The sequence below is a fragment of the Nothoprocta perdicaria genome, unplaced genomic scaffold, assembly GCF_003342845.1.
Source record: "Nothoprocta perdicaria isolate Ctin4 unplaced genomic scaffold, notPer1 scaffold_129, whole genome shotgun sequence".
Lineage (NCBI taxonomy): Eukaryota > Metazoa > Chordata > Aves > Tinamiformes > Tinamidae > Nothoprocta > Nothoprocta perdicaria.
In genome coordinates, this window is record NW_020454416.1 from 1,326,312 (window position 1) to 1,349,338 (window position 23,027).

Consider the following 23,027-nt stretch of genomic DNA (forward strand, 5'->3'; position numbering starts at 1 on the left):
TCCAGAAATCTTTTCTAAGATTTCTAACCTCATCTGTTCACCCTATATGAGCAGGCTGGCAGATGGCTCGAATGAAGGGCAACTCCTAGCCCCACAGTCTGTGTCCCATAGCTGTCTTCTGTTAGCTGAAGGCAAACTCTAAATGCAACCTGGAATGGAAAGTGGAGTAAGGAAGCTAAAACAACTTGTGAGGAAGGTGCATACGGATGAAGGAGTTGCTGGCAGTATCACAATAATGTTGCTTTCTGACACTGTACTAGTAGAGGAGCTGGCTCGAGTTGTCAATGGTTTTTGTTCTCTATAATGCAGCTACCCAACACTGAGCACAGCTCAGGGATACTGGCAAAAGGGTAGATGCTCAGAGCATATCTTCAGGTGTATTGCTCTATACTCTTCCATGTTCTACTGAACTGTAACTCTAAGGACTTTTTTGAACCAGAGGTGTTATTTATATATATATATATATATATATATTTTTTTTTCCCTGTGTTTTACAGCCCCAGTTGAACTTTCCTGTCATGAATTTGTCTTAATAACTTTAAGGTCATTTATCAGTATTTCCAGCCTCCCTTATTCACCTCTGGACAGGTTTTCCACTTCAAAGATAATTGTGTTCACTCATATAGTTCATCACATTGGCACTATAAATGCATAACATGTACCAATAGCAGCAGCCATTACGGTGCAACGGGCACTTCTTAGGATTTTCGTTTCAGTATTTTTAACAGCATCTAATAAATTGCCATCCAGGAAATCGCTAACATCAGCAATCATCAGAGAACACCCATCCATGCTATAAAATGCAGAGAATAATGCACTGATAATGAATGGCAGGATATTTAAAGGCTTTAATTGGCTCTATGGGCAGAATTTAAAAGTAATCTTTGAATTTTATACTAGGCTCTGTGTACTCCAGGTTTTCAAGGTGTGGGGAAAAAACATGTTCAAGGTTCTTGCCACTCAGGTTTGTGTCTGTTGTGCTTTGACATAGCTTGTGACAGGCATTTAAACATGGGATTGGAAGATAATCAAAACCAAAATAATCAGTGTGAGAATGTTCTGAGTCTTATTTTACTTAACAAAATTCCTCCTCTGGAAGTAAAATTGACTTTGCCCTCTGTTCTGTAGGAGGGGTGTCAGAATTCATAGCTTGATTCGTCAGTTATTTTGCTTTCTTGCTGCTATACATTGATTTCCCTACAAGATGCTTCTAAAGATTTTGGATTTTTTATTATCTGTAATACATCCATGTGTTCTGAAAAAGAAATTGTCAAGTCATTTGCTAAGGCAGAGCACACATAAGCTTTTGTATGTGTGGGAGAGGGAAGGAGAAGCTCTCTTATGGTTGAGCAAAAATATCCTGTTGTTGGGGAGGATAAAAATTTCTAGAGAACTGTAAATGAGTCACATTATGGTTAGTTCCAAACTAAAATAGCCTCAGAACATTTACAAAGCATCAAAATCCTATAGTCGTACCAGACTAATAGTCAAGAGATACCCTTTTTTGTAAAATACAGAATTTTTGAAAGATTTAAATTGAAGGATCTATGAAAGCCATTTAGTGTGGCCTCCTAAAAATCAGATCAGTATCCATTCAGTAGTGTTATATTCTGTCTTTTCTATAAGATAAACCTTAGCATATAAACTTGAATAGTGAACTTTTATTTGTGACTAGTTAACATTTATTTTCTAGTTAAAACAAGCGTTGCATGGTATAGAGAGCATTCAAAACAAGAGTGCGTGGAGGCTAGACAAACAGCTGTCAGGAATGGTCTAGCTCTGCGTTTGGAAAGGGTTAGGTAACGCCAGGCATCCCTTCCAGAGAAGCTTCTTTGGTCATAGCAGTTGACTATTTGCTAGCCCTTTGTAGCAGGTACCTGAAGATTACACAAACTGAGATAGATTTAAGCAGTGTAAGGCAAGTTTAGAAATAAGCTGAATTGAAATGTGCAGCTTTTTTGGTGTGTAGGACTGATAGCTGAGACATGGACTGATGCTTCATATCTCTGTTCACTTGCTTTGGTTTTACAGCTCAACATACTTGAAATGAAGAGTCGGTTAAGTCGATTTGTAGCTGAAGACCCAGCAGAGCTGCTGCTGCCGCGGGAAGAAGCCCTCCGGCTGAGCACGGAAGCCTTCCGGCTGTGGGCTGTGGCTGCTGCCTACGGCCAGGCCTGCGACCTATACAGGTACAGCACAAAAAAGGGGACAAACTGGCAAGGTGAATGCAGGGCCTGCAACAGAGAAAACGGGCATCCTGTTCTAAAGGAGCAAATGCAGAGGTCTCTGCTCCCTTCAGGGAGTCTTACCTCTCTTTCCTCAACTTTCTGCAATAAAACTTCCACGTTTCTGTGGCGGACGGGAGGAAGAGGGGGAGGTAATTATTTATTTTGCATGGCTATATCTTGTGGTTAGTTCGGGCAAGAATTTGAGAACTAGGAAACAGGAATAAAATAAAAATTATTCCTCCAAGGGGTTATCCAGCTCAAACATTTGGAGGCAGAGTATTAGCTGAGTCCCATATAGCTGCTGATGGAGAAAGAATGCCATCATTCCAAACTTTTTTCCCCCACGTCTATCTTTTCCATGTTTTTTTGCGGGCGGGGATGTTTTGGCTCACTCCTCCATCGCTGCAGGGATCTCTACCCGGTGCTGGTGAGGATGCTGCAGTCCCTGCCCGAGGTGCCCGGCGCCTGCGGTGAGAGGAGCCCCATGCTGGAGCTGCGTGTGCAGCGGGCCGCGGCGCTGGTCACGCTGCTGACACACGTGACGCAGGCAGCCGGCTGCGCCGCTGAGCTGCACGCCCCACAGAGCAGGTGGGTCCTTCACCTGAGCGCCTGGAGTCCTGTCTTTCCTCTTCAGCCTGTGGCTTCTCTTCTCCTTCGTTTTGGATGGTTTAGCATCACACTTGTGAATCTCCATGTGGTAGGATGTCTTCCTGGGATGTGTGCGCACACACATATGTATTAAAAAAGAATATTTCAGAATATTTCAGAATATTTAAGGTTGGAAGGGACCTCTACAGATCATCTAGTCCAACCTTCCTGCTCAAGCAGGCACACCTAGAGCATGTGGCACAGGGTGGCATCCAGGCGGGTTTTGAAGACCTCCAGAGTAGGAGACTCCACAACCTCCCTGGGCAGCCTGTTCCACTGCTCTGTCACCCTAACAGTAAAGAAGTTGCTCCTCACCTGGAGACGGAACTTCTTATGCTTCAGTTTGTGGCCATTACCCCTCGTCCTATCGCTGGCCACCAGTGAGAACAGCCTGTCCCCTTCCTCCCTGCATTCTCCCTTCCTGAACTTATACATATTAATCATATCCCCTCTGAGCCGTCTCTTCTCCAGAGAAAACAGGCCCAGCTCGCTCAGCCTCTCTTCATACGAGAGATGTTCCATTCCCTTAATCATCCTGGTTGCCCTTCTCTGGACCCTCTCCAGAAGCTCCACGTCCCTCCTATACTGGGGAGCCCGGAACTGCACACAGTACTCCAGGTGCGGCCTCACCAGAGCTGAGTAGAGGGGCAGAATCACCTCCCTTGACCTGCTGGCAACACTCCTCCTGATGCAGGCCAGGATGCCATTGGCCTTCTTGGCCACGAGGGCACACTGCTCACTCATGGTTAACTTAGTGTCAACCAGGACTCCCAGGTCCCTCTCCGTGGAGGTGCTTTCCAGCAGGTCVASCCCTAAYCTGTACTGRTGCCTGGGRTTATTCCTCCCCAGGTGCAGGACCCTGCACTTGTCCTTGTTGAACCTCATGAGGTTCCTCTCTGCCCAACTCTCCAGCCTGTCCAGGTCCCTCTGGATGGCAGCACAGCCCTCTGGAGTGTCGGCCACTCCACCCAGCTTGGTGTCATCCGCAAACTTGCTCAGGGTGCATTCCGTGCCCTCGTAATAATAGAAAAGAAAATAGAAAAGAAAAATAAATTTAAAAAAATAAATTAAAATAAAATAAATTAAAATTAAAATTAAATTAAAATTAAAATAAATTAAAATAAATTAAAATTAATTAAAATTTAAAAAAAATAAATTAAAATTAATTAAAATAAAAAATAAATTAAAATAAATTAAAATAAATTAAAGAAATAATAGAAAAGAAATAGAAAAGAAAAATACGTATGACATGAAAAATATATAGGGTGACAGAGCACTGGGAACAGGTGGCCAAGAGAGGTTGCAGAGTCTCCTTCTCTGGACATCTTCAAACCCGGCTTGGGCGCAGCGCTGTGCCACGTGCTCTAGGTGACCCTGTGTGCGCAGGGGGGTTGGAGTAGATGATCTCTAAAGGTCCCTTCCAGCTTTAAGGATTCTGTGAGATATTTAGATGCTACTGAGTCAGAAGAGGTATCTGGGCTGATGGAAAGCTGTATGTCTGATAGTGGGACAGCAGGAGTAAAAATTCAGCTTTAGGGTAGGACAGTTAGTCAAATGCTTTGCTGAAAGGAACTAGGAAGCTCCTTTCACCTTCCTTTTCAGAGAGCAGAAAATAATCCTGCTGATGCTTAGAGGAAAGAGCCTCTCTGCAGAAAGCAAGGTGGGCCAGTATTAAGAGAAGAGGGTTGCAGGTTTGTTGCTGTTGTAAGTGCCTTAGAGTTGCCTGTGGGCCAACAGGCCTAGGAAGCAGATAGTCTCTTCTGACCTGAAAAGACTGATAGACCCTTTAGTGATCAGCCTTGCAGGGGGAGCCTCGTGTATTGTGTGTGCCAGACAGACCCCTGTCCCAGGACTGTGTGACTGAGCGCGCCAAGGAATTGGTATCCATCTCTGCAGAGAGACTAGCCTGAGAGCATGGCATGTGAGCAAGGGAGGACGACAGGGAGAGGTGGTTGTCAGGGGATGTGTTAAGAGGCTGAGAATGGAATTAACATCTCTATTCCCTTCACTTTTTAAACAGTAAGCATTTAAGGCTGTTGTACATAAATGGTGCATCATAAAAGCAGTTTCTCAGGAGTGTTCTCCAGGGAGGGCCAACTTTACTGTCCTGCTATTAGTTGATGAGGATGTGGCTAAGGAAGCTTGTAATCAACTGCTGAAAATGTTTCTGTCACAGGAGATTTGTAAGGTTAGAAAGCAGTCCTGTTATGCAGAGAGAAATAGACTGTGGCCATTGACAACAGAACAATCCTTAAGTTTTCATAAAACCTTAGATAACCAAGCCTGCTTCTGTAGAGCTAGATTAAGTACAGTTTGGTGGTTTGTCCTTTTTAAGGCCTTTTGACTTGATTTGGTGTCTGCTAAAGACAAAGCCCCTCTATATTTGTGAAAGGGCTTCTTTGCTGTTGTGCCTGAAACAGCAGAGAACTGGCTAAGATCCCATTCACTCCTGTGTTCCTTGATGTGAAAGCCATTTGTATGAAGATGAAAAGAGCAAAATGAAGCTCTCCTGCTTTGTTTCCTTGTTTATCTTGGATATGATATAGCAGGGTCTAGGAGCAACAAGTAAAGATGCTTGTAGAAGATCCTTGCCTATCTCCTTTCAAACCTAGAAAGTTTGAAACCTTCTGCATCGTATAAGTGAGCCCCCAAGGAGAACTGGTCCCTAACTGGGCTCTTTGCTTTAAAACAATAGGCCATTCTGTTCTGCTGACTAAAATACAATGGCAGTAAGGTCAACTATGTGTGGGTGAGCTATAACTGTCATTACCTTTCCCTCTGCTATGCTTCACCCTCCTATCTAGCATTTTTCGATAATTACTATTTTGAATTAGCGCTACTCCTGTCTCCTGTGCAGCTTTTGCTGATCGTTCTGGTTTTTGTAAGTCCCAGCTTCTCTCTGCTGTCTTTCTCTACCCTTCTGTAAGGTGATGAGAGCCTCAGTGCTCCATGGTCTCAATGGACCCCAGCTAGTTGTGAGTCCTCCCCAGGAATCACTGTTGTGTCCAGTGTCCTGCTATTTGCTACACTGCAGAAGATACATGTCAAAGTGTTCAGATTTGCTGAAGACACAGGTACTTTTTCTGGGGAGAAGGAGGAAACTTTTGACTAATCTAATCAAAGCTGGAGGGTAGGGTAGCATGACAAGTAAAACTAGAAATGAGCTTAAGGACAGAGTGATGCAGGTGAAGAAATTATCTTGTCTGAGTAGCTTCTGCATTGAACTTTTCTAACTGAAGTGATTGGCTGGTTTGAATGAACGTGCAAAGATTTTATTTATTTATTTTCCCCCGAGAACTGTCATTAGATACCTGTCTTCCAGACTACCTGTAACTGGAAAAGCTGCTATTAAAAATGATGATTTAGAGAGATTGCTCTGAGCCGTGCTCATTACCCTGTGTCATTCTCTCATTATCTTTCAGGAATGGCTCAGAAGATGAGGAGCAGATTCCTCTGCCGCCGGTGACATGGAATCAAGTGTCAAACTTGCGGCCTTTCCTTGAGACGAGTCTGAAAAGAATCCTCCAGGAGATATCCCAGACAGAAACTTGGCAAGCCCTCCAGCCCCTAACCACAACTTACATGATCTACCTGGGAGTTTATTACAGAGCTTGCAGTCAACAGGTACAGCCTGAAAACGCAGCGTTTTTTATCTCGCCAGCATCAGCTTGTATGTCACCTGAAACACCTGAACTCAAAAGCAATGCTGAAGAGACAGGAGTTGCAGTTGTCTTTGACCCTTCACAATAGCAGTGCTAAATACTACTGTCTACCTTTCTTCCTTGGGGCTTAGAGTCTCAACCAGGTTATGTAGCAGTGCTGTAAATGCTCTGATTTGCATCAGAGGCCCATAGCACACAGCAAGTATTACCTAATTTAGCTTGGCAGCCCTTTCTCTCTGTGGGCTGCAAATGGTTGCTTCTTTTTGCATTTGTTGTGGCTTGAGAGCTTATAGGGGGACAGCTGGGCTGCAGTAGTCTGTCTGGTTGTAAGACTGAACTTTGAAGGTCAAGCCATGTGAACTTAGAATAGGAAGCAATAAGTACAGATTTATTTCCTGCCCCGCTGATGTTCAAGGTCAAGATCTGTAACACAGTTACTGTTGTGCTACATGGTCATCTTTGAAAGTGAATTTTTTGAAGGTAGTCAATATGATGCTATTGAAGAATAATACCTTATACTTCAGCTACTGTAAAAGTTTACATTTGAAGATTAAATGCAAAATTTCCCTTTATTGTCCAGCTAACACGTCTGAGTGTTTATATGGCAGAGCCAGCTTCAAGGTGTGTGGGTAATTTAATGGCTGTAATTATTCAGACCTCTGCAGCTTCTCTGAAACATTCCCCAAACACATGAATTTATCAGTAGTTGCTGTGGTGAAACCACGAGCATCTTTCGAAGACATCTTCACTACCTGAGAAGTTGCTAGTAGCTTTCACCCAGTTTAGAGAACTAGGGGCTGCCATTTAAACAATTCAGTACTCTTTATTAACCTTTATAGTGACTAGCAAACATAATTTCTTAAGTCCTTATCACACAAAAATATTTCCACTTAATCATCTAACTGATTATCTGATTTAAAAAAAGGCATGTAGCACATTTAAATGGACTAGTACAAAAAAAGTCAACTGATACAGTGGTTACTTGGTCTTCTTGGGCAAAGTTTTGTTAGACAACTCATAACTAAGGTTAACATCTCCTTGTAGATTTTGCTGACTGCTTTTCAGAGAGGGGTTTCAGCTGGGGGGGCCAAACTGGCTTTTATTCTTTACAGTTATGGAAATGAGTATTTCTGTATCCTAACACAGCCTTCTAATGAAGGGAAAATAAAAAATAATGCCAGCATGTTCCTTAAACATGGAATATTGCTTACTAGGGGCAGAAGAATTGGGATGGTTCTCTAAAAGCTACAGACCCTCCTCTGTGCAGTGTTCATCCACAGTCATACCTTGGTGGGTAGGTCAATCTCATTTTATACTGCTGATATTTTTTTTGGAGTCCCTTATGATGCTGCTCTACTTTCCTAAGGTAGTTTTGATCACTTTTATGTTGTCTTCAGGTTAACTGAAAAGATTTCTTCATAGATGGGGAAGGGAAGAGGTTTTAATTAGTTGAGGAAAGTTTTCATTTAGGGCATTTTGCCCATGCCTTATTTCCAGCCACTTAAAAATTCTCTGTGATGCACTTTAATTCTTGAGTGGGAGGACACCTTGGGGCACCAGCTCTCAGCTTCCAGGCAGTTGTCAGCAGGGAGACTGGCTCTAACCTCTAGCAGTATCACTATGTAGAAGCTGTGGGTTGGCAAAGAGCTGTTAAGCAAAAGAGAAAATAATTAAATCAACCTGCTTTTCTCCCTCATTAAAATGCCTGTATTCACCATCTTTTCCCCTCCTTTCCCATGTTTTCTGCAGCCATCAGTCAATCCAGTTGACTGCTTAGAGGACCTGGAACACTTGACGTGTGAGGTGCTGTTGCCCCTTCTCAGCCAGCCAGCCATGCACAGCATGTGGGATTTGCTCAGGTAAAGTCATTTCATTACTAAGATGCCAGAAGGGAAGGAAGGAAGGAAGGAAACCTCTCTTCAGTACTACACTGTAGTCAGGAATGTAGAGAGCGGAGTGGTTCAGGGGCTGGAGGTCTACTCACAGAAAACACACTGCAAAGAACAGTTGTGTTTCAGACAACTTACACTGGAGGAAACATGAGGAGGGAGGGGATGTGTGTGTGTGTGTGTGTATCTGTGTATTTATATGCTCAGTAAATGTGATACTGAAAGTGGGTGAGTGTGTTGCATCTCTGTCTATACCTTGCCTTCTTATGTCAGGGGAGCGCATGCATCAAGCACCTGGTCTGTTTGATTCTGCTTTCATAGAAAGATTGAAGCTGCACTCTGTCTTCATTAAGCAGAATTTCGCAAAGACCTTGAAAGCCCCTGCAGAGAAGAGAAAGGCCATGTCTTAAAGTGTTTTTTTCAGACCCTCGGATAACATGAGCTTTTTGAGGCTCTGGTAAAATGAAGGGTCAGCCAATCTTCATTTAAAGATTTGACAGTCTTATCTGAATGTTCTGGGCAGATCATGGCCAGTTTACTCTAAAAGCAGGCAGTTTTTTGTATGTACCAGGCACACAGGGTGGCTCCTTGGAGTTCAGACTGCTCCTTGGGTCCCAGATCAGAAGGTGCCCTTTGAAGAGCAGAGTCTTTTCACTGATAGCAGTGAAAGAACAATGCATTTAAAGAATAAATAATTATGTCGTAGAAAAATAGTGTGCATCTCTGACAAGCTGTCCTCTATTGCCTTATTACAATTCCACAATGGACTGTGGGCTGTAGTGGTCTTGCTTGTACAGATATGGTACATGGCAGCTGAGGACCTTGTAAATCTGGTGTGGAAGATTTTAATTTTACTTGCAGAGGGTGATCATATACTGAGTGGCATGTATAGACCATCATCTCCATGTAAACTAAAGCCAGGTTCTCTGAACAAACTTCCAAAATTTCCAAACTTCCACAATGAGCACATTTCATGGGCTCATGAGAGGAAGTGTGTTTGCAGTGTCAGTTCTGATTGAAAGCTGGCCTTTTGGCATTGCCTGACAGTTTATTCTTGAAATATCCTGGGTGGGTGAGTAGCCTTATTAGTCTGGATTACAGTCACATATGGGAAAATGTGGTATTTGACATCAGAGATGCCTCACTGTATCAATATTTTTGCATGCCATGAGGAATTTAGCTGAAGATTAGAGTTTATGCCAGTGAGCTGTGATGAGCTTGTATGCTTATTTGACCAGCTGTGATGCTAGTTTTTTTTTTCACAAACAGTTTTAGGGGGCCTCTATTTGACTGCAGTGACAGTCAGTATGTGGCAGTTACCTATGGCAAGGTGTAGGTAGTACCACTCTTACAGGAGAAGCCTTCAGGGGGATGAGTGCTCTTTAATCTCTCCCTTTCTCTGTTCTCACAGGCCGTGTTCTGCTTTGTGCAACCCTCTATCCTGTGCCCCAGCACCGGAGTCTGTGGCCAGCATTGTGTCCTTGAGCTGCACTGGAGGCAAACCTCCCCTGAGCCTAGTTGGCTCCAAGTCGCCTTTCCCCTTCCTCACTGCCCTCCTTTTTCTCATCAGTAGCATCACACATGTTCACAAAGGGCTGATCAGCAAGGTGAGTCAACTTTTTCCCTCTAAGGGGGGTGGGGAAGGCAGAAAAGTTGTCAGATTCCTCTCTCTTGGGGTAGCTGACAGGTATTCCGATGGGAGAGGGTAGGGAGCAGACTTTGGGGGAGGACTAAGGTTTATTTTCTTCCGAGCAGGGACTGTTAGTAGTGTTTGTCTCCCCTTTCCTCTTTAGTACAGCTCAGTGTTGGACTTCAAAGGCTTGAAGGATTATCTGCATGTGAGCTGGCAGTCTGGACCTCCCTCTGTAACACCCTCATCTGCGTGGATGCTGCGCCATGAATATCATCTGCAGTACTTGGTGCTAACGTTGGCTCACAGAATGGTATCTTTGTTAGTCCTTTCATTTCTTTCATCCAGGAATTCACTTTGCACTAGCCACTGCAGCAGGCTAATGTGTCAGCCTGGTGACTGGCCTTGCCTCCCACCTGACTCACATCCAGTGACTCTCCAGCTATTTGATTACTATGCTCCAAATAATATCTTTGCTTCATGGTTACTGATGTGAGGATGTAGATTCAAAGTAATTCAGGTGACAAAACTATGTTTTTGTCAGGCTTTGGGCTAGAGTAAGCAGCAGACTCCTAGCACTCCAGAACTGTGCTTGACAGGGAAAGGAGAAAGCTGCTCCATGCCTGCTTGCTTCTTGCAGTCTGCCTCGGTCTCTCTTTTCCAATGAGATCTGTGACTCTGCTGCCTGTCCTCCTCGCGCCTGCCTTGTTGGCATGTGCTGTATTTGCTCTCAGGTGTTGCCTGGTTTTGTTTCCGTGTAGGCGGACGCTGCTCTGGATTGCGCCCCGCAGGCCGCCCTCCATCACTGTGTTGCCCTGGCGCTGCTGAGCCGGCTCCTGCCAGGGAGCGAGCATCTGGCTCATGAGGTCCTCTTGGATCTGGCCTTTAATCCAGAGTTTTTTCCGTAAGCTTTACATTTTTTTCCATTTGTGGTCTTGGTCTTGGGTATGGGAAGACTTGGGAAAGAGGGGAAAGCAAATGTTGGCATTACCGTTTTGTCATGACTTTTGGCCTTTAACAGGGCCTGAATTGAAGTGCGAGATACTAAACAACATATTCTGCAGCTGGAGAGCCTACTTGTTGGTCCAGCATTGTGGCTGCAGCCTTTTGCCCAGCATAGCACAATTGAGAGAGGGAGCCAATTATTTTGATTTGCTCTATGGCAAGAGTCCTATGACTCCTGATAAAACGAATGCTTACCAAGGCCCAGCATCTGCTCCTCTGAGTAGTGACTGCCAAGCTGAGTCTAGGAAGTAGATGAAACCTGAGCTACTTTGAAGTTTATTTATTAAATCTTCCTCTCATCCTTAATATGCAAGTCCATGCACAATTGTTTTGCTGCTTGTTCTGACAACAGCTGTGTCTTCCACCTTCAACTGAATGAAATCACATGAATCTCAAATGTGAATCCTCATGTCTGGCCAAGAAGATGACAATGGTTTATTTTGCTTGTCACAGTCTTCATGAAACTTGCCATGGTGCACCCTCTAGGAGGCTGGATGGAGGCACTGCAGGGAGATAGCAAGGTGCTTCACAAAATTACTGAGTGTTTTCTTTTTTTTTTTTTTTTTTTAAGAAAAAAAATGAAGGAGAGTGAAAAATTAAACAGCCCCACCACTGTAGACTTGCCATTTTGTGACAATTTGGCAATTGGGAGATCATGGTCAGTCCCTAATCTGAGATTTGACCTTCCTGCCCACATTCTAAATTATAGAATCATAGAATGCCGAAGGTTGGAAGGGACCTCAGAGGTCATCGAGTCCAACCCCCCTGCTCACGCAGGGTCACCTAGAGCACGTGGCACAGGGCTGCGTCCAAGCGGGTTTTAAAATTCTACTTAGCAGTCTCTATTGTTCCCCTGACTTTGCCAGTGCTGACTGCAAAGCTACTGTCAGAACAGTTGTCTTATTGATGTGTCCGAACGTCTTATGATGGGCAGTACTTCACTTCAGTAGCCTCACAGCTGTGTTGGCAAGTAGCCTGCCACCTGGACAGGTGCCTGCAGCCTCCAGACCAGACTGCTGGTCTCCAGACCAGACTTGGGGACGGTTTTTATGGCAAGGCCTTAGAATTGCTTTCAGGGCCAATGGTTTACAGTGACTCGCTGTTACCCAGCTGAATGCTGCAGAGACTGTTGAGAGTTCTCTGCATTACACTGTCCCTGGTGCAGGGTTATGGTAGCGATGACTTTCTGTTGATGGTGATTTTTATTTTTTTTTTTTTTGGTTTCTTTCTCTTTTTGAAGGACTGATGTTTTTTTCTACCTTGCAGTGAAGGGAAGGCTGGAGGGCCAGAAGCTGCTGACTTCTCTGATATCCTGCACCTTGGTACCAGTGCCAAACTGGCCCAGCCTGACTCTGTAGCAGTGTTTTTGTCCAAGCCCACCCGTGGTATCCTGCTGAGAGAATCCTACCAGAGCCTGTGTCCCATCCGCTCCTGCTACCTCTCGCACTTCGTTCGTGCGCAGCCTACGCTTCTGCGTTCCCGGGCATCCTACCAGGGACAGAATTATCTCATCCAGTCGATGCTGCTCCCTGAGGTCAAAGGGCCCATCCTGCCTTCAGACTGGCCATTCTTCCCTCTTATCAACCTCTACAATAAAGTGACTAATGCAGAGACACGGGGAGCTGTGCTGAACACTCTCCCGCTCGATCTAGTGAACACTGTGAGCTGGAACCTGCAGTGGGTCTTGTTACTGGAATCCTGGCGTGCTAAAATCCTTCAGAGCATCCCCACTGCTGCCAAGCTCGCGCGGCTTATGTGTGTCTTCCTCACAGGTGGGGACCTCTTTTTGGAAGCACCCATCCACTGCTACACAGCTGCTCTCCTTGCTCTCTATTGCCAGCCCAAAGCACTGGACTCTCTGAACTTGGACGTTCCTCTCCCTGGTGTGGCTTCATTTCATGATCTCTACATGAGTCTCCTGGAGCAATTTGAAGGTGTCTCCTTTGGAGATCCCCTCTTTGGAGCCTTTGTTCTCCTACCTCTGCAGAGGCGTTTCAGTGTTCATCTGCGGCTCTCTGTCTTTGGGGAGCACACAAGTATCCTGAGGGCGCTGAGGGTGCCACTTCAGCAGGTAACCCTGGCTTAGAACAGTTAGGGGGCACTTCTCATGCTTGGCATGTTGTTTTCCTGACTTTCTCTGACCTTTATCCTTCCAGTCCTTCTCATCCCTCATTATCCAGTAGAATAATCATGATTTGTTTGCTTACAACGTCATTATCCTTCATGAAGAGTATAAAATGGACCAGGAATGGAAAGTAGGGTGGTGTGTTTTTTTTTTTTTTTTTTGTTTTTTTTTTTTTTTTTTTTTTTTGTTTTGTTTAGGCCTATAACAATGGTTGCTGGTACTTCCACATCATTTTTGTTTTTATTTTGAAGTAGCATGATTAGTTGTAAACCTGTAAAACAAAAGTCCAGTCCCTGTAGGTGCAAGGCCCCCATCACATAATCCTTCATGGAAGATATTTGAACTTCTTTTGAAAGCAGATGGTGTGTGTATATGTCGTCTTCATTTATCAATGACTGTTCACTTCAATATGTTGTCTCTCTCCATGGTGCTAACCTTTCTCTGTCCTGATACATGGACAGTCCTTTTGTTTCTTTGACCATTTGCTCACAGTTGGATATACTGGAGTTCTGCTTTACGGGGTCACTCAGCAAGAAAATTTAATCTGACAAGGGCAAGACTACACTACTTTTTTTTGAATGAGCAGAGCACGAGAGGCGGAATTTAACTGGCTGTAAGCTCTTTGAGTTGCAAAATGACCAAATAGTTGATCTACCCTGAGATTTACTAATGGAAAGTTAACATTTCATTTTTTTCTCAATAACAGTGAACCAGCAGGATGTTACGTGAGGGATAGCACTGATCTTATGTGGTTGCAGTGTTTTTGTTCTGGTTGCAGTAGCCCTAAGGCCAGTGTTACCATAGGGACAGATGAGTCTTTGTTTCTTAAACTATGTAAGACAAGAACTTCTGACTGCATTTTTTATGATAAGCTCCCTGTTCTCTTGATGATCCCTGTAGACCTTCCTTGGTTGACTTCTTGTTCAGCAGCCCTGATCTACTTCTACCAGTACAGAGAGGAACGGGGCTGAATCCCTTGTTCTAGATGAAAGCCTTAATTCTAGGTCAGGTACTTCTTCAGTTCCAGAAATGTGATAAACTTTTGCCACTGTAATATATAACAACATGTTCCATGCTCTCCCATTTGGCCTTTTTTATTGCCAAATATTTTGGACAGTGTTTTCTTGCTTGAAAACATACTCTGTTTTGGAAAACTTGAGCAAGATCACTTTTCTGCCTTTTTTTTTTTTTCTTTAATTTTAAGTCACCTTATAAGGAAGGAAATATATCAGTAATATTCAGCCAAAGACTGAAGTTTAGTATAGATACCATTTTGTCTATGAAGACTACTTTTGAATTGAGAAAAATCAATTATTTTTCATCTCAAAAGAAAAATATGTACTTTTTTATACTAAATTTTTACAAAGTTATTTCTAGAGTGATGAAAAGCAAATAAACAAGCTGATGCTAAAAGTTTTTCTAATGTCTTTTGGAAGCTGCGTGATGAAGTTGGAAAATGCTGGAAGCTTCACTTAAGAGCAGCACTAACTCTGGCACATTGAACATGTATCTGCTGTCCCTTTCTGGCTAACTGCATAGGTCAGTGTAAGCTGTCCTGACACATTTTCAGGATGCAGTGCTGCTGAATTTGCTGTCTCTTCACTTTGAATCCACTCTTCTTACTTGTGCAAGAGCAGCTGCAGTCAGGTATCCAGTAAAGTGCCTCTCCATTAAGCTGAAGAGATCTTGAGGATGTTTTGACAAGAGCATCACAGCCCTGCTGCTAACAGGGATGTTCCACTGAGGTGTGCCATGTTATATGGCAGTACACACTTGACCTGCTGGGGAGGGGGGACTCGAAGACATGAACTTTCCATCGTGCAAACTAATGTTGTCCCGGGTGTTTTCTGCAGTTCCTTGTGCCTCTGGAGCGATACACTGACCCTCCTGAGGATAACCTGAACCTGCTGCGGCTCTACTTCCGAACACTGGTCACTGGAGCACTGCGCCACACCTGCTGCCCTGTCCTTTATGTGGTGGCTGTGGCTCACATGAACAGCTTTATTTTCTCCCAAGACAGGACAACACAGGTAGGCAATTGGATAGCAGCTCTTTTTAAGTATACCCTAAAAAGCATACATTAAGGGTAGCCAGTCCTGTGTAACCTGCCAAGCTCAGCAACCGCTTGAGCTGTTGTGAAGGAGGGAGGAAAGAAGCACAAAGGATGAGGCAGTTCATGACAGACTGGAGAGTCACAGGTAGAGGCTAAATTGCAGGGTGTTACTCTTACCACCACCTTGCTCAAATGACTGACTTCCTGCATGAGTTAACCAAGCAGGAGCCCTCCCATGGCCTTGGGCCTCAGCACTGATTCCTTGTGCTGGCATTTTGCCTTTCTTTGCTGTATACAGTTCTGTGTGATGGTTGTGATGGCAGCTGAATTAGTGATGGCAATTTAAGAACAACTCCACTGACTTAATGCCTCATGGGGCTATTAATCTGGGAGGGAGGAGAGCAGTGGGGATCCAAGTGATGGTCATCTTGAGCCCTCTCTGCCAGAAGAAGCTGTTATTTGCAGCATCGTTCTGGAGTGTTGCATGGCCCAGGGGCAGAGTTAGTGCTAGCACTGTGCTACGTTAAGCACTGTGTGTGTTTTGTTCCTAGGAGAAAGATGCTGCTCGCAGGAGCATGCTGTGGAAGACGTGGCTGCTGGTGGATGAGGTAGGCTGTGCAAAGACCGCTTTGTACCATGGAGACTTTTTACATTTAGTTTTAGTTCAATTCAGTGTTCAGTCTGATACCACTAAGATGAATCTCTTATTCCCTATATATGTGCCTCTTGGCTGAGCACTATTATATGTGGATAGTGAGAGGTCCTAGAGGTCTCTGAGAGGTCTCTGAATGGGAGACCAGCAAGGCTATCATTTCTCTCAGAGCTGGGTGCTCCCCTACAAAAGAACAAAGCAGATTTCCAGTTTTTTTCTTTTCTGTCCTGCCTGACTGTAAAGGGAGTAACTGAAGTCTGCTGTTTATGTAAACGTGCTGAACCTCTTGCCATTTGAAGTCTAGGGTTCACCACACATTTCTAGATGCCAGTCGGAACCTAATTCTGACTTTGGAGAAGTCATTGTGAGGGACTCTTGAGACAGTGGAGTTGCATTCAAAAGAGGAAGTCTCATGCAAACAAAAAGGTTTTTTTTTTTTTCTTGAAAGAAACCTTCTATAGGTAAACTGAAGATGTGATGTTTGGTATTTTGTAATACTGTGTAGGAGATGGGGAGAAAAGATTAGATTTCCACCTCAGACATGCCTAATGATTGTTGATACTTTGTTCAGACCCTGAAGAAGCACCTTCTCTACTACAAAATGCTGAATGCAGAGAGCCCTTTGGGATTTGATCTTTATGAACAGCTGCCTCCTCTGCGACTGAAGTACCTGCAGATAGTGACACAGAAAGAAAATAAGGAGACTGCATCAGTTTTAGTCTCATAGCAAAGCACTTGTGTAAGAGGAGGGCCAAGGGGAAGAATAAAGTGCTTCATTACTGAAGAAACATCCACTTCACACAGGTAACGGTGTCTTGGCTGGACATAATACAAGTCAATACAATTGTCAAAGTCGATACAAAACAATACAAGTGTTCAAGATGTGTGTGTGGCCTCTCCGTGCTGAAAGCTGGGACGTGTTCTGCCATTCTCCTTCAGGTGGTTCTGCTTGTTCCTGGAGGAGATGACAAAAATATGCCTGGAAGGCGCTGGACTGAATAAAATGAAAGAAGTGAAAAAGTTGTTTGGTTCATTAAAGCTGGATGTTGTGGGTATTGGAGATAATGTGAGTGTTCATTTCCATCTTTCTGAATGAAATGAATGAAAAGATCTTTTCTGTCTTTTTTCTGTGTACTGAACTTTGTTTTAATAGATCCCACAAACAGAATGACAAGAGAAGCTGATTGTGAGAGCTGTGTGGCGTTCTTTTTTGTTCTTGTTTAAACAGGTAAGTTTTTCTAGGACAGTGTTATGTGTATACAGTCAGTCACACAGATGTATTATATCAGGTGTCTAAGGTAGATAAAGTGGCATATTCTCCCTTGGCTTTCTTTTGGACAGTCTCACTTGCTTTTCTCTTTTAGTTATGTCTGTAACAAGATTTAAAAAAAAAAAAAAAAAAAAAAAAAAAAAAAACACAAGCAGGATACTTGACAGAAGCCCCTTACCACTAGAGGGGAAGAAAACAAGTATTTGTTTGCTTAACTGAGTGTGTGTTCGGAAGACTATAACTTAAAATTTAAGGTGGAAATTCCTGAATTTAAACTTTTAAATTCCTAATTTGACCTAATTTCTGCATCCTAGTTCAGTATTGCAGCCTCAGCTATGAGGGCTGCAGGGATATTGCTCTGAAGTGCTCCTCATGAGAGCCAGCTCAAGCTCAGAATCTACTAATTGCAGTCCCACTGAAGCCAATGTTTCACTGATATCCAGTAGTTTTTCACAATTCAGGGGAATATCTGGCAGGCTTTCGTGGGAGTAGGAGAGGTATTTTTTGAACGCTGGAACAGAACTAGCTAACGTGGATTTATTCTGTGAATAAACCCTTTTGGAAGGTGAAGAGTAATGCTTTACTTAAAGACTTAAGTTACTGTCTTTATCTACTGCACAGGCCAAACTAGCTTCCCTCTGAAGAGTCCACTCCTGTGTCAGTCTTGCTGCAGTGAATGTGCTAGTGAGAGAGAGGAAGTCTTTCAATGGGAATATGCATCTTGACTTGCTCCTTGACACTATAGCCAGCTCACTTGTGCAGACTCCTGAACAGCTTGTGCTGAGTGAAATGGTTCCAGACGGAAACAAATTCGAGCTAGCAGCTGCCATGGCTGTGCGTGCTGTCTTTGCACGTGCAGTTCTCCAGTGCTCCAGTCCCCTTGAGGTCACCAGAAGAGTATTTTCTGGTTTATATTAAGCCTCTCCCATCTCTTTTTCTCTTTCATTCAAACAGGACATGGGCAGAACTTATTTCATTCTAATCTCTGCTTTTTTAAAAACTTCCTCCCTCCTCTCTCCTTGCAGCTTTTGATCTGTGATTTCTCTCAGTTGCAGATCAATATCACAAAGTAATAAAAGTAGAGTGGTCAACATGCATTTTCTTAAAAGTACTTGATGTGATTAAAAGTTTTATTGAAGGCACTCAAGCTTTTTGTTCCGTATGAATGATAACCCCAGTATTAGACTCTCAAAGCCAATGAGTGGTGAGATTTAATAACAGGTTGCTGCTCATTTAAGAAGAGCCTTCATTAAGGATTTTGCCGTATGCTTTTCTGACTTCCATTTATTATAAACCCTTTCAGTCCTCTGTGTAATGCTAAGTTGGGTTTTGTAATGTGTACAAGGTGTAAATAAACATTTTGATAATGCTGTAATTTTTGGAACAAAGAATGCTCACTGTCCTTTTACTGAAGTCTGTTGGTCTGAATTGGTCTCTTTGCAAATCTGCCAATACCTTGGGAGTGCTACATGCTGTAAGGAAAGGCAGTCATCTTTGGTTTTTCTGCATGATAAGGGTAGAAGTAAAAGAAGGGTGGCTTTTGCCTGTTTCTGAAAAAAAAATAAAAACACAGAACTTATTTTCCCAGGTGTTTCTCAGGTCATCAGTATATGCCCAGAAAATATTTATATCTGTTGTGGAATTTGAGTGTAAGCACCTGCACTGGGATGCCACATAGTTTTGGAGGCCACACCTGTGTGCAGAGCAGATGGGGAGGGCTGCACAGCTGCCAGGAGTTTTCACAAGCTTGGCTATGATGATTTTGGCTGATACTACAGCAACCCTGAGCTTTTTTGTTTATTTTATAAGCTTTTGAACAGTTTTTTTTCCCAGGCTACTCTGCAGACCACTAGAGGGCATTGCTTTGTTTTAAATACAAATTTCAGACCGTAGTGCAATTGGGACTTAAAACTTTAAATCTAGGGTAAATTTTATGCATTTGTGATTCTTGGGAAGAAATAGAAAGTGTTGTTTCGAGAAAATGCAGAGAGTTCAACATTGTGGGGTTTTTTTGTTTGTTTGGTTTTTTTTTTTTTTTTTTTTGTTTTTGTTTTTGTTTTTTTCCAGTGTAATTGGTTGCTAGAGATCATTTAGTTTTGTCATCAGAAGCATTTTGGAAAGATACTGGTAAAGTGAATGGAAGCTGAAAACTTAAGCTGATTGTAGCCTGAAGCAGGAACAAAGTGTGCTTTTTCTGCTACTCTCATCAGAGTGGAACTGGATTAAAGGAGGAAAAAAAAAGAAAATGAAAAACTGCTGAAGCTATCAACTTCATAACAAGAGCTTAAGATTGCTTCCGCTTATTTAAGTCCAGTTAAATAAGACCTAGTGTAGGTTTAGGTTTCTGGTGTTGAGGTTGCTTTAACTCAGAACAGTTTATGTTCCCTGGTAACTATGATCAGAACACAAGAAAATGGATGCTGTTTTTTAATTTGTTAAAAAATCTGCTCAATAGCAGCTGGAAGATGCTTGGATTTTGTTTAGGTTAAGGATGCTAGATGCAGTGGGACTGCATCTTCTGACACACTGAGCCAGAGCTATGCTAGAAGACAGCAATAACCTTTTTTTGAGACAAAAGGTGTTTACTGAGCTAGAAATGACTTGAAGATGATGCTTTCTTTTAGTATTGATGCTGACTTGGCAGGTTCTGGTATGACGTTCCCACAGTTATGCATCCTGTCACTTTCATGGCAGTGATAGAGAAGTTTTCCAAATTCTATTAAATATTTGCATTTTAAAAGGTGGGAGAGTGCCTTCTCATCAACATCTTTGTTTTCAATTCCCTGGGTTAAAATTCGTCTTTGACTTGACCTGCTTCTGCCAAGCAGAGTGGTGACAGTTCCTGAGGAAGATGCAACTTGGTAGCTACCTGTGGTGTGCATTGGGGTAGGACAAAGCCTAACAGCAAGTGAAGAGTGGGGCAGGGAAGAAATCAAAATAATATTGAAATCCTAATGCAAGAAGCCCAAGCTTGTGCATATTAGGGTTACAAAATTCTCCTGAAGCATTATATGATTAAAGCACTTGCATTCCTTTGTATTTATTGACTGCTTCAGTTTGACCATGGAATTTAATAACCCAGCTCTAGGCTAATGCATTCAGTTTGGCCGCTTAATATCTGGCAGTGCCCTGAACACCTTCTGCTGCTAAAGTCGTGGGCAGAGAGAACAAGTCACAAAATTGATATATAAATATACTATGGGTCAAACAAATGCATTTCTTTTACTGACAGGCAGAAAATGGTGTAGAGAGGAGCATTAATTCTAGTTTTTGCCTTTTCCCTAGATCTACAGCATTCTTTTAAGAACTACTATGGAAATGATGCCTCTGGGATTAGTTGGCATGAGGAGGGGGAGAGGACATGTTTTCCTTCAGCTTGCAGAAGCTCATATAAGCTCTCCTTTCACAAAGATGGTCCCCTGAGACGCTTGTGCAAATAACTTTATGGCAAGGTATTGCCTTTGCCCTAGTTTTAAAACTGGCATTTGTTTCTGTTACTAGGGAGCCCCTGTGAAGAAGTGATTTCAGGGCTTTAGTTTGTTGCAGTCAGTTTTAGTTTGTGGCATCTTTGTCAAGGTGAGTAAAATGGCCACGTGCCCCCCTTTCCTTTTTGTAGTAAGCTTGAACCTATCACTGTAATGCAGAGTGTGGATTTTTTGTTTGTCTGTTTTGGCAGCCCCAGTCTAAGGAGAAAAAGAGCACTACAAAGAGTTAAAACTTAAATTGTCTTGAAGATTTGTTCTGGGATAGGACTAGACACACGGCATTGTGAATGGAGCCCCAAGAGCCCTGGCACTGAGCAGTGCTTGTGTGCAGGGTACTGAAGAACACAAAAATGTAGCTGGAGCTGCATCAACATCATTTGTGAATCCAGGTCTTTAGTGTCTTTAGCATAATATAAGCCTAAAGGTATATGGGAAAGACCAGGAGAATTTGCTGGTTAGGTGCCCTCACCAACCTAAGAGGAAGGAGAAATGGAACCTCTGAAGCAGTACATGGTAAAGAAGCAGTTTCTCCCAAGTTTTGTGACCTAGAAACACTAGTGGTGTCCTAACGTGGTTACCCCTTGTCTGTGTGACAGCAGGGCAAAAGCAGAGGTTGAGCCAGTAGCTGCTTGGTGTTCAACACAGCCTGACACAAGCCCTCACTGTGGGCACAGCTCTCCAGAAAAACTGTACAGCCTGGAATGAAGTTTTCTGGAAGGGGGAAAAAAAAAAAAAAAAAAAAAAAAAAAAAAAAAAAAAAAAAAAAAAACCCTGCAGCGTGGCAGTCTGCCCTCAGTGTGCTTTCCCTTCCAGCAAAGAAGAGGTTGAGCATGAGCCATGCCTTCCCTGAGTGGGGCTGGGACCGGCATGGGGCCTGCGGGTGCAGGTTTGGGGACCGGCATGGGGCCTGCGGGTGCAGGTTTGGGGACTGGCATAGGGCCTGCGGGTGCAGGTTTGAGCCAGCCCCGGGCCTGTGCAGAGTTTGGAGGCCGTGTTGCTGCAGAGAGGCTGAGGCAGAGCCCCAGGCCAGGACACTGCAGGCTGTGACTGCTGCCAGAGCACAGGGCTGTCCGGAGGCCTTGGAGGGGCCCTTGAGAGGGCCATTAGAGAGCTCAGACAGCAGCTGTCTCCAGCTCTGCACATGGGACCGGTGCTCACCGGCCTCACTGGTAGGAGACCTTCTGTGGCCATATGCCGAGGTGCTGAGGGGTGGCAGTTTAGCGGGGTTGGGTGGCCTGCTAGTGACACCAGGACCTGATCTCTGGCAAAGGGCCACAGCCTCCACAGAGCTCGGACTGGGCAGCAGCAGCAGTAACAGGAGACACAGGTGGGATCCACCCTGTTGTGTTTAGTGCTTCCCTCTCTGCTTCTCTGTGGCCACCTGCTGATTCCTCTTTCTCTAATCCCCTCCTTCCTCCAGCAACCCCCTTCACTGTATCCTCCTCCATCCCTGTCCTGTCTGCCAGTTCCTTTCTAGCTTGACTTTTCCCATGGCTGCTGTTTGCAGAAGCAGCCAGTAATTAAGCAGTTAAATGAGGGAATGCAGATATTGCCAAGGTGTTTCAGGTAGATAGATACTCACACCTCTTGGTGTGCTTGTCTGCATGGATAGCAATAAATTATGTGTGTGACATCCCCCTTCAGCCATCCTACAACGTAGCAGACTGCAACTTCATATATTTATTTGAATTTAGATTGCTGCATACATGGCGTTAACACTGTGCAATTTGTTTCTGATCTGCCAGATATTTGATAATCTAATGATTAACCTGCTGGGCCAGTCCGCTGAAAGGAAACCAAATGCTTGCGCATCTAGTGACTTTGTCTCCTTGCTACCCTTTCTACCATGAGAGTGAGTTTTAATCCTTATTGCTTCTACTTTGCCTCAAAATCCCCAAGCATTTGTCCAAGAAGATGTGGGCTTTCTCAGTGCATGTGGCCCTTGCTAGTAACTACCCTCATTGCCTAAATTCAGGATGTTTTTTGCATCTCAGAGTACAGGGAGATTCAGTGGAAGCAAATTGCAGCTTAGGGAGGCAGGGGTTGTTTGTGCCATGACATGAAGCTGGAGCAGCAGCCCCACAAGGATGTCTTCAGACATAGGTATTTGTGTTAGAGTTTATCAAAAATGTTGATTTTTTCTGCAAAAGCCTCACGCGTTTCTTCTCTGATACGCATATAAGTTCACTCACAGTACATTAGTTGTGCTGCCATCAAGAAGACACCACAGATGGTGGCTCATTTTTGTTCTTCTTTAAATACTTCCTTCCATAAGATTGATCAGGTTTGGATCGATCACATAGTTTGGGCAGCGACTGCCATTGCCCTTTCCCTTTCTATCTGCCTATAAAAGGAGTGTGAGGAAAAATGGGAGTGTAGA

At 43.7% G+C, this 23,027-nt stretch overlaps 1 protein-coding gene across 1 annotated transcript in view; it reads left to right on the forward strand.

Annotated features, from left to right (window-relative positions):
* The window catches only part of RPAP1 (RNA polymerase II associated protein 1), a 37,128-nt gene extending 18,907 nt beyond the window's left edge, over nt 1-18,221 (forward strand). The window contains exons 14-25 of the mRNA XM_026033449.1: nt 2,032-2,189; nt 2,637-2,816; nt 6,299-6,500; nt 8,288-8,397; nt 9,839-10,034; nt 10,221-10,370; nt 10,819-10,961; nt 12,329-13,133; nt 15,041-15,217; nt 15,792-15,848; nt 16,464-17,120; nt 17,784-18,221. Coding sequence (XP_025889234.1) covers nt 2,032-2,189; nt 2,637-2,816; nt 6,299-6,500; nt 8,288-8,397; nt 9,839-10,034; nt 10,221-10,370; nt 10,819-10,961; nt 12,329-13,133; nt 15,041-15,217; nt 15,792-15,848; nt 16,464-16,619 — 2,334 coding nt within the window. The 3' untranslated portion in view covers nt 16,620-17,120; nt 17,784-18,221. The remainder of the gene's footprint in view (nt 1-2,031; nt 2,190-2,636; nt 2,817-6,298; nt 6,501-8,287; nt 8,398-9,838; nt 10,035-10,220; nt 10,371-10,818; nt 10,962-12,328; nt 13,134-15,040; nt 15,218-15,791; nt 15,849-16,463; nt 17,121-17,783) is intronic.
* The last annotated feature ends 4,806 nt before the right edge of the window (nt 18,222-23,027 follow it).